The 16762-nt window shown below is 34.7% G+C and overlaps 1 protein-coding gene across 11 annotated transcripts in view; it reads right to left on the bottom strand.

The window, feature by feature from the left end:
* EFR3A (EFR3 homolog A) overlaps positions 1 to 16762 on the bottom strand; it is a 102543-nt gene that overhangs the window by 34431 nt on the left and 51350 nt on the right. For all 11 annotated transcript variants that reach the window (XM_073999462.1, XM_073999467.1, XM_073999465.1 and 8 more), the window contains exons 8-14: positions 16147 to 16225; positions 12747 to 12882; positions 10555 to 10722; positions 5046 to 5160; positions 4077 to 4128; positions 1607 to 1779; positions 1208 to 1283 (exon numbers count right to left, since the gene is read on the bottom strand). In XM_073999462.1, the coding sequence (XP_073855563.1) occupies positions 1208 to 1283; positions 1607 to 1779; positions 4077 to 4128; positions 5046 to 5160; positions 10555 to 10722; positions 12747 to 12882; positions 16147 to 16225 (799 nt within the window). The remainder of the gene's footprint in view (positions 1 to 1207; positions 1284 to 1606; positions 1780 to 4076; positions 4129 to 5045; positions 5161 to 10554; positions 10723 to 12746; positions 12883 to 16146; positions 16226 to 16762) is intronic.

The following is a 16762-nucleotide window of genomic DNA, read 5'->3' as shown; positions in this document are numbered from 1 at the left end:
TCACTGCAAGTTCCACCTCCAGGATTCACGCCATTCTCCTGCCTCAGCCTCCAGAGCAGCTGAGACTACAGGTGTCCGCCACCACGCCCGGCTAATTTTTATTTTTTTCTGTATTTTTAGTAGAGACGAGGTTTCACTGTGTTAGCCAGGATGGTCCCAATCTCCTGACCTCGTGATCCACCCACCTTGGCCTCCCAAAGTGCTGGGATTACAGGTGTGAGCCACCATGCCCGGCCAACCTCACTTAAATATTTTATTCAGTGAATCACATTAATGTAGGAACGGTGATATTTTGTAAATTATTTTTTAAATGAAGTTTTAAAAAGGAGTTAACTTGAAACACAGCAATCAATAGTATAGGTACAGATAGTAACACGAAAGACGGTGTCAGGGAGAAAGCATGGGCTAGTAAAGAGGCAAAAAAGAACATGGATTACAGGTCTCTGCACCTAGCTTCCTATGGGGCTGTCTCCTGTTCCCCGTACCTCTAAAAACAGGCTCCCTTAGCTGGCAATACTGTGTTCGTTATAAGGGCAGCTGGCAGTGTCATGGTTATCATATCTCTCAATGTTGACTAAGTGTCTGGCAAATATTAGGTGCCCAAGCTTTGGACAAATAATAACTGCAAAGAAAGTTTACTCAACATGCAAATAACCATAAATATCATAATTTTCTAAATTCAGCCATTTGCCAGTAGACCTACAGAATTTAAATTATCATCATGAAAATCCAGCAAAAACCACTATTAGGGGCAGAGATCCTGCCCAACTCATCTTTATATCCCAAATAGTGTAGAAAACAATGCCTAATAGACAATAAAAACTCACCACAGTTAATTTATTCGATGGTAACAGGTATTTTCAGAAACTTGAAACTGTCTACAAAAGAGCTGCTAAAAGAGGAATCAGTATCTATGTTTTTCAGTGGGAGAGGATTGCCAGGGCAAGAATTATAGGAAGACGTTTTACTCAGAGAAGAAATTAAGAACTACTACAGCAGCCCAACAATACAATGTTCAAATACAGGCTGGAGGAGACACCACCAGGAATGTTATACTTGAGGGAGGTTGAAGATGGCATCTTGAGGTCTTTCAATTTCAAAATTCTATGGCTTCATTTCAAGGTCACAGATCAATACAAAACCACCTAACAATTCAAATGGCTGTAATTTACACTACGCTTTTTTTTTTTTTTAGAAGATGTCTTACCTTTTTCATGAAACTTGTATCTTGTCTACAAATTTTTTCTCTTTTTATCTTTAGGTCAGCTACATCCGGTATTATTCTAGAGAAAATTAATATATCATTTTTAATGAATAGCACATTTATTTACAATATCACATCTTATATGGAAAATTGTATTTACACTTAAGAGTTTGATAAGCCTGTATGTAATACTACTGAATTGCTTCTGAGGAGTACATATGTGCTTTCCAAAAAATTGCTATCTTAAAATATATTGATTAAATTATCTCAATACCAATTAAATAAAATTCTGAATTAATAAAACCCGAACATGCTAGATTTTTAAAAATCACAATACTTAAATACACTAATTTAGCAATTTAAAAACATTATCATTTGATCCATTTCAAAATGGCATATTACCTGATCCCTCGAAGCTTTGCCCTATTGTCATGGCGATCCATGAGATTATGCATTACTTCCAAGACCAACTGTCTCAGTTCATAGTCTTCCATGAGAGATGCTGATAACAAAGGATCCAGGAAAGACCCTGGCAGTGCAGTAACAATCGTCTTTGCTTTATATCCAGAGGTCACCTGATTATCGGGAAGAAAGCAAACAATTTTGTCACGAGTCCTTTTTTTTGTAAAATTCTCATATTGTTTTATAAGAACCATAAACTTAGGAAAGAAAATATGGACAGAAGCCTGCAGAGAAGACATAAAGGAAATGTGCAAAGTAATGAAGGATTCTGGCTGGGTGTGGTGGCTCACGCTTGTAAACCCAGCACTTTGGGAGGCCGAGGAGGGTGGATCACGAGATCAGGAGATCGAGACCATCCTGGCTAACACGGTGAAACCCCGTCTCTACTAAAAAAATACAAAAAACTAGCCGGGCGCAGTGGCGGGCGCCTGTAGTCCCAGCTACTTGGGAGGCTGAGGCAGGAGAACGGCGTGAACCCGGGAGGCGGAGCTTGCAGTGAGCCGAGATCGCGCCAATGTACTCCAGCCTGGGCGACAGAGCAAGACTCTGTCTCAAAAAAAAAAAAAAAAAAAAAAGTAATGTAGGATTTTGCTGAATTCACAAAAACATCATTCATAATGAGAATAAAGTTAATAACAGCATACATTTACCACGTGTTAGGCATGATTCTAAGCACTGCATATGTATTAACTGTCCTCACCATATCCCTGTAAGGTATACTCTAGCGAATCTCATTCATAAGGAGAAACTGAGGCCCAGAGAAGTTAAGCTTAGTATGAAAGAGATATAAGGAGCTTAGGTGACAAACAGTAAAAGTAAGACCTGCAAATTTTAAATTTAAGTTTGCAAATTATTCTCTCATTTTAAATTAGGCAGTTGGTTAACGGGAATACATTTTCATTTTGGGAAGTTGTACTTAGTTACTTGATTGACTTTTTTTTTTTTGAGACGGAGTCTCGCTCTGTCACCCAGGCTAGAGTGCAGTGGCGTGTGGTCTCTGCTCACTGCAAGCTCTGCCTTCCGGGTTCACGCCATTCTCCCGTCTTGGCCTCCCGAGTAGCTGGGACTACAGGCGCTGCCACCACGCCAGGCTAATTTTTTTATTTTTAGTAGAGACGGGGTTTCACCGTGTTAGCCAGGATGGTCTCGATCTCCTGACCTTGTGATCCACCCGCCTCGGCCTCCCAAAGTGCTGGGATTACAGGCATGAGCCACTATGCCCGGCTGCTATTAAACATTTTAAGCATACCACATAGATATTCATTCAGTCGACTATATGGTATAATCAGGATGGCAAGGCAAAATAATTTACTTAGCAAATTTGTCTAATATAAATAAAGGCTTAGGATCAAATTAAATTGCAGGTGGGAGATCTCAACATATTTACAGGATTATAAACATATATGGAATACTTAACATTTACATTTGGGCATTTATAGGATGGAGGTAGTTTTATAAGTCAGCTGGGAAACCGGTGGGACACCTGTCTACCCATCCGGGAAAATCATACCACATATAAACATAAACTTCAGATTAAAGTTCTAAATATAGAGAGCTAAAATTTTAAAACTGCTATAAGAAAATACAAACAAAAGCGTTTATATCATCAGAGGAGGAATGGAGTTCTTAGATACAAATGAAAAAGTACAAAACATATAGAACAAACTGATAAATCTGGCTATATTAGAATTCAAAACTTCTATATGATAAGGGCCATAAACAGAATTAAAAAGAATTAAAAATAAAACCATACGAGGTATTTCTGCACTTAGGTATGAGACAGTCCGTTTAAAAAATGAGATCATGTATAGTAAACATTTCCAGGATAAATCTAAAAGATACTGATTTCGAAAGGATACATATGTGCTAGCAATGGTTGAATCAAATGTGAGTACAATTGCTAGAAAATAATCAGAGGACCTTTCGTTCTGGGTATACTTTTCCTTTTCAGCTATTGATAGCCACTTCAAATTTTAAATGGCAAATATTCATTTTAATGAATTATTTTCCCAATCAGAAGCAATTATTTGGTCAGTATGAGAAAGAATTAGCATAATATGTTGAAAGAACTTTGGATTTCAAATCTGAGTTCTGTTTTTCAGCCCAGTGACTTTGGTGGACCTCATCAACTCCTTCTACTCACAGTCTCTGAGCCCAGGTATCTCATCTATAAGACGGCAATAGTTTCTGCCCTGTGTATGTTTCATCATTATGAAGATCAAACACAATGACAGAAGAAGTGAGAAATAAATATATTTTTTATAGGATAATCTTTAAAATGAAGAACATAATAAAATACTAACCATAAACAGTAACTTAAGAAAAGAAAGGTTGTAACATGAAGCTATTCAATTAATGCTTACAGTAATTTAAGGTTAAGTGTGTCCTTTATTTAGCTTAAATGCCTTACCATAAGCAAAGATCTCAGCAACATTATCTGAATCCTCCTGGTTCCTAAATCCCTAAAATATACAAAAAGCTGGAATTATTATACTAATTAGCATTTATATTACTTCATTTACTCCAATTACTGATTTTAAAATTCTATTCTTATTGGCTAAATAGATTTTATTTTCATAACAGTTTTAAGTCACGGCTCACTTTACATGCCAAAGTAAAATTCATGTGAATTAAAACTATTATCTTCAAAAATATCAAACTAAAAAATCTGTTATTGGCTCTCAAAACAGTCCTATGCGTGTGATGATAAGAAAATTTAATCATATAAACAGACAACTAAACAACCCAAATTAAAAGACATTTTACATTGGAGAAAATAATTACTGCAAACATAGCTGATGAGTATAATCTCTCTTTAACAAATATGAATAAACAGGTAAGAACAATTTTAAAAAATAACAAATTAATGGTCAAAGAAATGTAAGTCGAATAAGATACTATTACTTCCTTATTAAATTAAAAAAACAAAAACATTCACAAACAAAAACTTTAGCATGTTATAAAACCAAATAAAATGTATAAAATAAGCGGGTCAGAGCACATAATCTTTAAAATCACTTTCAGTTCTAAAATTCTAGGAATAAGCCACTATTTCTGATATACTGACATTAATTTTTAAAATTTATACAGGAAACTTGAAGCTTAACCCTGAATGTGTGTGCACACACACACAATGTCCAGGCCAAACAATTTCTAAAGATGGAAAAATCTGAGAATTTATAAGCTGAAAATGAATCTAAAGGCCTAAAAATGTTAATTCAATTGCTTAGCAATCTACTGTCATAATAATACTAACTGTTTTCCATAGGAATTTTATTACTAATGATTTTTAAAAAAACAAAACTTAAACATTTTCTAGATTTCATTAGGATAAAATGTAATTCAAGATTAAGTTCAAATTTACAGTCTGAGAACATACCCTAGTTGACTGATATCCAAAGTATGGGTAGATGTTCCAAAAACAGGTACTTTCCCCATAATGAACATCATGATTTCTGACCTCTGATAATCTGGTAAGTTACTTCCAAAAAATCCTATGAAAGTATTAAGATAAATTTTAGAAATTGAAAAAGTCTACTTTTCCATATAGTACAAAATTATTTTTAGCCAAAGTTTTCAACATGTGGTAAAATAATCACTGACAAGTCTGTATGCTACATGTAACATTAAAGAATATTACAATTTCATTTGCACAAAATCATTTAGTTAGGTACAATATAAACTGTGTATAATGGACTGATAGATAAAATGATAAATTTATCAAAGTCTTTTTTATATAATTATAACAGTGACAAACCAGCACTGACTTGAGTTGACTGGAATTTTAGAAAAAGGAAAAATATTGCCCGGGTGTGATGGCTCACACTTGTAATCCCAATACTTTGGGAGGCTGAGGCGGGTGGATCACCTGAGGTTGGGACTTCGAGACCAGCCTGACCAACATGGTGAAACCCCATCTCTACTAAAAACACAAAATTAGGCAGGCGTGGTGGCACATGCCTGTAATCCCAGCTATTCAGGAGGTTGAGGCAGGAGAATTGCTTGAAACTGGGATGTGGAGGTGTGGTGAGCCAAGATCGCACCACTGCACTCCAGCCTGGGCAACAAGAGCGAAACTCTGCCTCAAAAAAAAAAAAAAGAAAAGAAAAGGAAAAATATTTTGGTAGTATTTCTGATGAAACTCTAGTTCACACATTGTGAGCCTAAATTTTTGTTCCAGTAATCAGGCCACACATTGGTAAAGAAGTCAATAATTAGTCACTACTCTGGTTTTCCAGGATTGCTCAAATATCTGAATGTCATTATAATAAGCCAAATTTATAGTTTACAAACCCTGTGAATTAATTCAACATACATAATTCAACTGATGTAAAAAATAAGTAAATAACTTACCTGTCATTTTTCTGATGCAGTCTAGTTTCTGAGAATATTTTAAATTTATCTGCTGTAGCTTTTGATACTTACTTCCTGGTCACAAAAGATTTATAACCTTTAATTATTTACTCACACTTTAAAAGTTTCTTATTTCTTTGAAAGACTGGAACAGACTATCAAATCATGGCTGTTATGTTCCTTTCTTAAAATTCAATGTCATCATTACAGAAACTTTCTGCATTTTTAGTATTTTTTAAGAACAAGCTGACTTTTCAATATAACTGTTCAGCTTCTATTACTGGAGTTAATGATCTGTTTATACAAATTCAAACTGTTCTATTCATCATTTTGATTGGACCTAGGGGTAAAAGTCATTTCCCACAACCACGTACATTAGCAGTCAAAAATCTCATAACCTTAACATGACTCCATCTCCATAAAGTATATTACTGTAGTTAACACTTACAGAATACATATTTATGAAATAAGAAATTATTTTGTACTTGGATCCTCAAAATAACCTTATGAGTCTAGGTTCTCTTATTTGTCTCAGTTTCCTCTTGTGGAAATGAGGATTAGAGAAGTTAAGAACTCACCAAAAAATTACACAGCTAACATTAGGGCCTGAGATAAGGGTTATTTATTTCCAAAGCCTACGCTATTATTATTATTCTATAATTCTTCCATACAACTAGATACATTCCCAGTCTTGCAGAAAACTGGACACTGACCTTCTGTTTCAAACAAGTTAGTTATTACCACAAGGACATGAAGTACCCTGCAGTTCTCTTTACCATAGCACCTAACTACAGTAAAAGTTTGGAGTTAACAAGCACTATCATACTTCCCTGTATTCAACAACATTTGTATCTCTGATTCAAGGTCATTCTTCATGCTTTTCAAATGTGTGGAATAGTATTCTCTAATTCAGTGGTTCACAAGCTTTGCTGCACATTAGAATTACCTCGGGGAGCTTTTAACATGCTGATGCATAGGCTACATACCAAAATAATGAAGTCAGAATATCTGGGGGTTTCGGAAGTCCAAGCATCAGTGCTTTTCTAAGATCCTGAGGTAATTTCAATGTGCAACAAAGTTAAGAACCATTGTCCTAAGGAAAAACTCTTATTTTTGTCTCCCAAGCATACGGTCAACTGAGTCCACTATATCTGATGTTAATTAGACACAAGACTATTAAAGACCTAAAAATAGTAACAGTAGGAAATAAATGCAACTAATGTATGCTTTAGAACTGCTTTATTTTTTTAACTTAAAATTGGGTAGGAGTCTTCAATATGACTAGCTCTAAGGACAGACAGTCACCAAAAGCATCTCATTCTCTACACTTACTGTTTGTATTTGAACTACTGAACAGAAATGAGTCCAGAAGAAAAGAACAAAGCAGGTAGCTATGTTCTTCACTATTTTAAAAGAAAGAGGCATTGGCCAACAGCCTGATAACTTGGAAGTGCAAAAGCTACAGCATGATCTGACAACTGCCAGAATACTGAGAAATTAAAAAGGAAACTATTAAGGAAACCAGATTTTTGTTAAAGTTTGATTTTAAAAGAGAAATCTTACTGTGCCACACTGCATTTCTTTCCTCTCTTTTTTAAATTCTTACATGTTATTCTAAATGTGTTGTATCACAGAAATATGGCTTGAGTCTTCTGTATATACGCTTTATAATAAAATACTTAAGAAACAATACATTAAATATTCTAGAGTGAAACAGTAACACTGAATTAATTAGAAGTCATTAAAGCATTTAAATCGATTCTGTGAAATCAAGATTAGCTGATTTAACATCCTCAAATATCACAAAAAATCTATAAATAATCCAAATAAATGTAAAAGTCACCACAGAAGCGAGGTTCACTATACATTAATACTAATTGTTTTAAGCAATAACTAGAATGTCTATGCTTTATTATGACTCCATGGTAACGATGGAGTTTATTACATTTTGTCTTTTCAGTCAGTCTCAAAATCTTAAGTGCCTACTCTGTGTTAGTGTGTTGAATGAGACACTCCTGGGTATTTTCCTTAATGAGCACAATTTCTAGACATGTGATGAGACGGCAACTAGATGAAATAGAGGTACCACTCCAAGCAGATCAACAAATGCCTCCACAACGTGAGAGCCCCATGTATCATGAAGCCCTAGTACAAGAAATGGTGTATGCATATGTCCAATAAATAAATAGGTGGTGTCAATGGAGATGCACAATCCATGTATGCATATCCATAAAACTTTAAAAACAAGATGACCAAGAGAAAGTCTGTATTAAGTATCCCAAAGGATTATTATAAATAAGTAGCCCACAAGTGAAAAACTTACCCAGATAAAAGGCATAAGCCTAGTTTCAGAAGAAATTTATATACGACTCTACTATTAATTGAAACTATTATTAGGTTAGAAATTATGTACTAAACCCCAGGAATACAATTGTGAAATTCTGAAATTATCATAGCAAGCAGGTGGTTATATTAAAATATGATCTGGCTATCCTGAAGAAAATACTGAAAGAAAAAGGTTAAAGTAGAAAAATAGCTTGCTTGCTTGAATTTGTATTTATACACAGTCAGATTATTTCATTTCCAGAAATGTGAATTCTCATGGCTGTTTTCTTAAGGAAGCTCTTCACTCTTTGTACTTTGACCATCGTCAGGACAAAAACAAAAAAGAAAATTTAAAAAAGAAAGAAAAGTATACGATATTAAAGTCCAAGATACTAGCATCCAGATATTAGTCTCTAATACTATTACCCACTAAAAGTAACCACAGCTCCTTTGGAGAAATGACTAATTCCAGGGCTGGGGCAGAAAGTATAGAATTCGTCTGGAACAGCTTACCCAAGTAAGGCAGTGCTTTAAAAAAAAAAAAAAAAAAAAAAAAGGTTCAGGGGGGTTGGGGGATGTCTTGAAGGAGCTCCCATGAGCCAAATCTGGGACAATCTGAGCATCAAAATGATTAACTATAGTAATGAATTATAAACCATGAAAACACAAATCCATTGAGTTCATGCCAATAAACAAATACATGCATTCTGACATACATAGAAAGGTAGAAAAGGGGGCTCCTGCTTACAATAGAACATTGAGAACATTGAGAGGCAACTGATAGTTTTGGAAGGAGTGCTAGAGTTTAAAAACCATCATTTTGCAGCCATCATGGTAAAGACTAATTCAGACAAGAATTATGAACGAATGCTAAATCTAACCTTAAGTCTGGATGAAAAGCAGAATACCCCCTTGGTCTGAAAGTGCCTTTTCAGAGGTTGCTTATTATTTACAATGGAAAAAACTAAAACCATACAGTGGAGGAATATAATAATGCCTTAAGTGATCAAAATTAATTTAATGAAAAAAGAGCAAGTTACAGTGTGTACCTCTGGATGTGCTAATCTGAGAAGAACATATAACGTATGTAGTATTCCAGCTAGGAATATTTAACTTGAATTTAATCACAAGGAAACACCATTACAAAACCAAACGAAGAATTTTCTATTTTTAAAAAAGTGGGAGGGGGACTTTACTCTTTTTTTTTTTTTTTTTTTTTTTTTTGTTGAGACGGAGTCTCGCTCTGTCGCCCAGGCTGGAGTGCAGTGGCCGGATCTCAGCTCACTGCAAGCTCCGCCTCCCGGGTTCACGCCATTCTCCGGCCTCAGCCTCCCGAGTAGCTGGGACTACAGGCGCCCGCCACCTCGCCCGGCTAGTTTTTTGTATTTCTTAATAGAGACGGGGTTTCACCGTGTTAGCCAGGATGGTTTCGATCTCCTGACCTCGTGATCCGCCCGTCTCGGCCTCCCAAAGTGCTGGGATTACAGGCTTGAGCCAACGCGCCCGGCCGACTTTACTCTTAAGAAATGTCCATGTCATAATGGAAATGTTCCTGACTAATGGACTTAAAGAAATATTACAACTAAATGCAATATATGATCCTAGACTGAATCTTGGACTTAAGGAAAAAAGTCAATATAGTACATTATTGGGTCAACTGATAAAACTGAAATAGGAAGGGTTGATTCAAGTACTGGATCAATGTTAAATTTAGTGATGTTGACAATTTAACTCTGGTTATATTAAAAAATACATTTATTTTTTGGAAAAATACATCAAAGTATGTAGTAGTAATAGGCCATGATGTATGCAACTTCCTGTATCTCGTGGTTTAGAAAAAAATACGCATGTGTATGTGTGTATTCCCACATATACATACATACACAAAGAGACACACATAGGGAGAGAAAGAAACAGAGAGGGAGAGAGAGAAGGGAGGAAGAGATGCAGGCAAGACAGAGTAAAAGCAAATGAAAAAGTAAATGCCATAAAATGTTAACAGTAGATGAATTCGTGTCCTGAAGATTTAATGGAACAACATAGTGTTCTTTGTTCCATTGTCATGCTTGCTTATTTTCGAAAATAAAGTTTTCAGAAGTTTAAGCTATCATTCATCTTTGACAAATGTACCAAAATAGTCCAGGACTTTATGTGAGAGCTTTGTCTATCACTGTTTTATATGACAGTTTTGAAAAGTGAAATGTACTCACCTATTGTTTGGATGATAGCATTCTGCACAATCTTCTCATCATTGTCTTTGGAACTTGTGTTTAAGTTGACACTGCCTACAGATCCCCCCTGTAAATCATTTGCTTCGAATTCAACACTGAGACGCAGATGTTTCAAAAGGGTGTTGAAGACTTCCAGCACTGTTGGACCTATAAAGGATCACTTATGTGAGAAGATACATGTTTCTAGTATTGCATATTTGAAGTCAATTATCTTATTTCTTCACAGATTGTTTTTGTAATTTTCTAGTCAAAAATCCATAGTAATTTATTAACTATTTCATTTTTTTAAAAAAGAGTAAATGAGAAATAATTAAGAAAGCCCCCTCATTATACCAATAAACACTGGGCATTTATGAGCAACTCAATGTTTGAATCTCTGGTTCCACCATTAAAAAATGTGTATGTGCATACAAGAATTACCAAAAACTTTCTACCTATTTAATCTTATCTGTTCACAATAATGTGTACTAGGACAATATTTAACTTAACTGCTAGGTAAGAATCCACGAAATTATATAATATAGCTCACAGAAGCATCAAATATTTATTTTGTATCTTTTGAGACTGAGGAAGGGAGAATATGCCTCAATTATGAGACAGAAACTACCTAATTTATTAGATTCAGGTTAACTGCATTTGTTCTCTTGCTTTTTGTTCTATAAATTCTCTGCATGTGTTTCTATCACTGCTTCTGTCCACTTTATTTTAATGAGTGGATTTCATTTCTGCCTTTTACTCTTGATTCAAGCTTCATCAGGACAGGTAGCCATGTTTAAATGCCTCTTCAAATGTATAGAGCCTAGCACACGGTACCTAACACACAGTAGACATTAATCAATGTGATGATTCAATGTATCATCTATGTTTTATTTCATATTTCCAATTAAATAACTTTCCAATTAAATAACCTGTTTTATCTCTCTAAGTTACAAGATAAAATAGAAAATTCATATCCAAGATGCCCACCTTTATTTGACAATAAAAGAACAAAAGAATACAGTTGGTCCTCCATATCTGCACTTCTGGATTCACAGATTCAACCAACTATGGGCTGAAAATATTCGGGAAAAAAAAACCCACGATAAAAAAATAAATAAATAAAAAAGCAATACAGTGTAACAACTATTCACATAGCATTTACACTGCAGTAGGTATTGTAAGTAATCTAAAGATGATGTGAAGTATATGGGAGGGTGTGCATAGGTTATATGCAAACACTACACCATTTTATACACAGAACTTGAGTACCCGCAGAGTTAGGCATTCTCAGGGGTCCTTAAACCAATCCCCTGCAGATACCGAGGGATGACTATATCATTACATAATATAGTTCCACTTTGTGTTTCAAGCAAAGAAACCACAACCAGATTCTCCTTCAAACTTCTGTATTTCTAATATGCACTATTCCATTTTTGTAGTTACATGTAGGTATAATATCATAAGTTTTGAACTACCCCTACTTCTCATTAACCCATTATCAAATCCTATCAACCTGACATTGTTATTCCTGCTGCTTCCATGCAAGGGCAAGTTCTTTCCCTCATGGATACAATGACACTAACTCGTTATTTCTAATGTGCCCTACATTTTGCTGCCAGAAAAATTATCCTATAGCACATTTCTCATGAAGATTAAATCTTTAAGGACTATTAATCAGCTAAAGGAATATGTCCACAATTTGGCTACGACTTAATTTTAAAGCCACTTCTCTGATTTCTAAACTAATACCATACATTCTACCCAAAAAGGACCACATAAAATTTTGCTCATGCTAATCCATTTTCCCTCCCTTCTATAAACCCTGGCTTTTTTTGTGATATGTGATCAAAGCTTGCCACATATTATAGTATTAGGTGGAGCTGTCAAATCACAAGTACACTATCAGTTTCTTGTCTCTGCATTCTCCCAATGTTCAGTATATAGTGAATACTCAAAAACCTTGAGTATCCTTGAAGAAGGAAAGGGAGGAGGAATTGATGTGGAGGAAAATACTTAACTGTGCACTAAAGAAGCCTGAAAATAATTGCACAAACCCAAATTTCAAAAAGAAAAAATTATTGTACATCTAAAAACGTATAGAAATATTCTTAAAGAGTTCTTCATACACTGCTATAATTACTGAAAGAACACTTTGAACCAGATTAATGCACATTTTATTTACTGGCACTCACCTATGGAACCTTTAGCAGCAATGGCAACAGCCTCTAACAGAACCTGAATGATACCTGCCCGAACCCGAGGAGCATCTTTTTTACGAGCATCAAGGTGTCCTAGAATCTCCTGGATCACATGGTGAGAATACTGAGCCTGAAGGAGACAAAACAGTACAAAGATGTATAAACAAGTACATGTACCTTGGCAGAATTCCTAAGACTGAAAAAAACCACCTGACACATAAATGTCCAATTAGTGACTGGTGGTAATGTTATGAGACAATAAATAGCCACAATACAAAGTCATTCTTTTGAAGAATAAACACAGATGCTGGAAAATATTTATGACATTCTGGGTGAAAAAAAGCATACTGCACAATACTATGTTTAATAAAATTCAATCTAGTTTTTAAAAAGTAAATTAGAATTATATATAAAAAGATTAACACTGGCAACCTCTGAGAAAGCGATTTATGAGAAATTTTTATTATCTTTATATTCTCTGTAATTTCACAAAGTACATTTATACACTTTTATGATTTGATAATAGTACAAAATTTTGTAAAAAACATAAATTATGACATTCACAGTATTTTTCCCATACCCAAACTAGATAAATACTATTTAACATGGACACCTAACAATCTGAACAGTCAAAACACTCACCTAATCAAGAGCTAGTGTCAAAATGAAAATATTATTGATGTGTACCTGACAAAATTTAAATCAAGGAGATATCAAAAGATGTACAATTAACAAAGGCAATTTTATCACATATAAATAAATCTGATCAACTGTAGTAAATGATGTTGGGGCCTAAAACAGAAAAAGGATAGCCAAAAAAATGTTTATTTTTAATTCCAGTGAATAGATTTTTTTGTTTTTGAAGAGTAGCAAAGTTTTGTTTTTTTAAAACCTACACTTACACTCATGAGTAAGGATCAGTCTACTATCAAGCACAAGCTGTAAAAAGTGCCTGTGGCTCTCAATCTCCCTGTCTGTATTTGCCTTCAGAAAGGTACCCCCACTCTGTTTTCAGGCTGGTTACTTTCTTTCCTTTGGAATGTGTGGTTTGATAAGAAGCAGAAGTGCCCTATGCATAATGGCTACTCTGCTCAAATGCAAAAAGTTTCCCTCCTTCTCTATCAAGTAACAGATTTCATCTCTAGGTATTTCTCAAATTTTTGTCATAATACACATCTACTTTTACTTTTAAAGCCACCCAAGGTAAAAACTAAGTTTGTTTTCATCTTTACTTTTTTTCATTTAAAGCTATGTTAAAATAGATGAATGTTAGGCAGGAAGACACACACAAAACCTGAAACTGAACTTCTTGTCCAGGAAGCTGCACGCTTCTGATGTGTGAACCTTGTGCAGTTATTAGTCTGCCTTTATAGGTAAGAGTAGCCATTTGATTTATTGTCCAAATGAGGACACTGAAGAGAGTGAAGGAGGTATTGTCGATAATTATAAAGTATGACTACACTAAGCAAACCAGGGCATGTGTTCATTCTACTTATAAAGAACAACTCAAGAACGATATCATGTATTAAACAAAAGAATATGGAGTGAAAGGAAGGAAAGTGCGAAGATGTTATACAGTATGTTGAAGTCACGTGTACTGAGGTTTCATTTATCTATCGTAAAATTTGCCCTTACACTGAAGTTTAAAGCAATGCTAACAGATGAATTGCTTTAAGACACAACGTAATACAGTGGTGGTTAAGTACTTAAGCCCTGGAGTCAAACTCGCCCAAGTTCAAATTCTGACTCTATCATTTAATAGCTAAATAACTCTCAGATTAAGAGAGCATTATTTAATCTCCCTGTAACTCAGTTTCTCTCATCTATAATATTTAAACAATAACAATTATTCACAGGATTCTTGGGGCAATTAAATAAGTTAATTTGTATAAAGCACCCAAATTGTGTCTACTGTATGACAAAATGCTTAATATGTATTAGTTATTATTACTACTTTTCAATTGGTGACTCCTGAGCTAATATATGACTATAACATTGAACATAACAACAATGACGACAAAAGAGTATTTCATTCAGAAGTGACCAGAAGCAGGCACTCTTCTAAGTACTTTATATGTATTATACACGCAAACAGTTCTAGGAGGTAGATTCACCTCAATTACTCCATGCCCTTCACAGTATAAATAAGGCACGTTTTAGTAATTTGTCTAAGGTCATGCAGAAACTATTAAGAAAGAGCCTAAAAGTGAATTCTGTCTGATTTCAGAGTACAACTCTTAATCACATCTTGTTACCCTCAAGAAATAAATTTAGCATAAAAGATAGGCTTTAAGTAAAATATTTTCCCTTTACCACAAATGCCTTACTATGTTTGAAACTATGTCTATGTAAACCCTTAAGGATATAAATCCTAGTCAAGACTAGCTAGTTTGTTTTATGGAGAGAGGGTGAAATATTACCTAAGAGTGATACCTACACCAAGTTTATGGTAAATGGCAATTAAAACAATCAAAGCTATCCAAAGTTTTAATTGTACAATGGTAATAAACAGAAATTTCTATTCTAGTATATACTACCATTTCCAGAAATATTACACGTTTTCCCAAATTGCCAAACCCTGTCATAACACAATAGTAAAATACTAGACTATAGCTATCCCTTGATATACTTGGGGATAGGTTCCAGCCCCACCCCACACCAAAATCTGTACATACTCAAATCCTGCAGTTGGCCCTGTGAGGAAAAAAATCAGCTCCCATATACGTGGGGTTTTGAATCCAACAAATAATAGATTTTCGATCTGCATTTTGTTGGGGAAAAAAATCTATACTGTAAGTGAACCTGCACAGTTGACACTCATGTCATTCAAGGGTCAGCTACATATAAGACTTTCTGATATCCAGATAAAGCGACAAGAAAGGAAAGTCCCTTAGTCTAAACTCCACAAGAAGGTAAGCATCTGGAAAGGTGAGTGCACACTGAGGCCAGCAGCAGTCCCAGGCACATCTACAGCTCTCCAGTGCCCAAAGCTACTCATTTAAATGGTTGTATACATAGGAGACTAGATACAAAGCTTAGGGGCCATCCAGGAAAGGTAGGCTATGAGATCAGATATCCCTGTGACAATTCAGAACCCCTAAAAGACAGCACCCTCAATGAATCAGGGGATAGCAGGAGACTGTCAAGAAGCTTGTCTGTGTTGGCCTTGGCTCTGAGAGGAACCATGACAGAATGACTTAGTTATCCTTATTAGATCCATCTTTTCATCTTAGCAAATAAGAAAATAAGTAGCAAATGAAAATGTATGAGAAAAAAAGAGCTAAATTAAGAGGAATGATTTATATCCTACAGCTTTCCACATCTGTTTGATAATGTGCTTATCTATACAGAACCAAAATTACTTATATATAGTAAATAGTTAATCAAACCTTACCTGAATGGAATACATTATAATTTTAAAGCAGTGAACTGCAAATTCATTGGGATCCCACAGTTTGTGATGATCTAAATGCCTGCAAATAACAAAAATTACTTTAAAATTCTCTATTTTATTATACTTTCTTCCTCTAGAAACCTCAACAATAGGAAAAGCTTAATAGTGAGAATACTACTGAAAAGAAAAGCAAGATTTCAATTTAATTCTTAATTAATGAACTTCATGAAATATATGTTGCAATTAAAGCTATTTCTAAAGCAATGCTGTGGACCAGAAATAGTTTCATGAACATTTAATCAACAAATATTTATTGATTCACTGGTTTTTTTGATGTTGTGATTTATTAATTTACTTCTCTCAAAGGGTAATTTTAACTAACAAGTAAATCTGAATGAAAGAGGGTGAATGAAGGAAAAATATAAGGCTGGAAAACACCAGGGGAACAGCCTTAGATTATATTCACAGATTGCCAGATCTACTTCTTACCTACTATATCAAAATTAAATTTTAAAAATTGTCCTCCGCATCAAAACCAGCTTTATTATAGCTATCATTTGTTGAAAATATACTTTATGCTAGGCATATATTATTAATCTTAATGGTTAATCTAGAC

This window comes from Macaca fascicularis, chromosome 8, assembly GCF_037993035.2.
Source record: "Macaca fascicularis isolate 582-1 chromosome 8, T2T-MFA8v1.1".
NCBI classification, from domain to species: domain Eukaryota; kingdom Metazoa; phylum Chordata; class Mammalia; order Primates; family Cercopithecidae; genus Macaca; species Macaca fascicularis.
The sequence above is the reverse complement of the archived record's forward strand: the minus strand, read 5'-3'. Positions and strand labels throughout refer to the sequence as shown.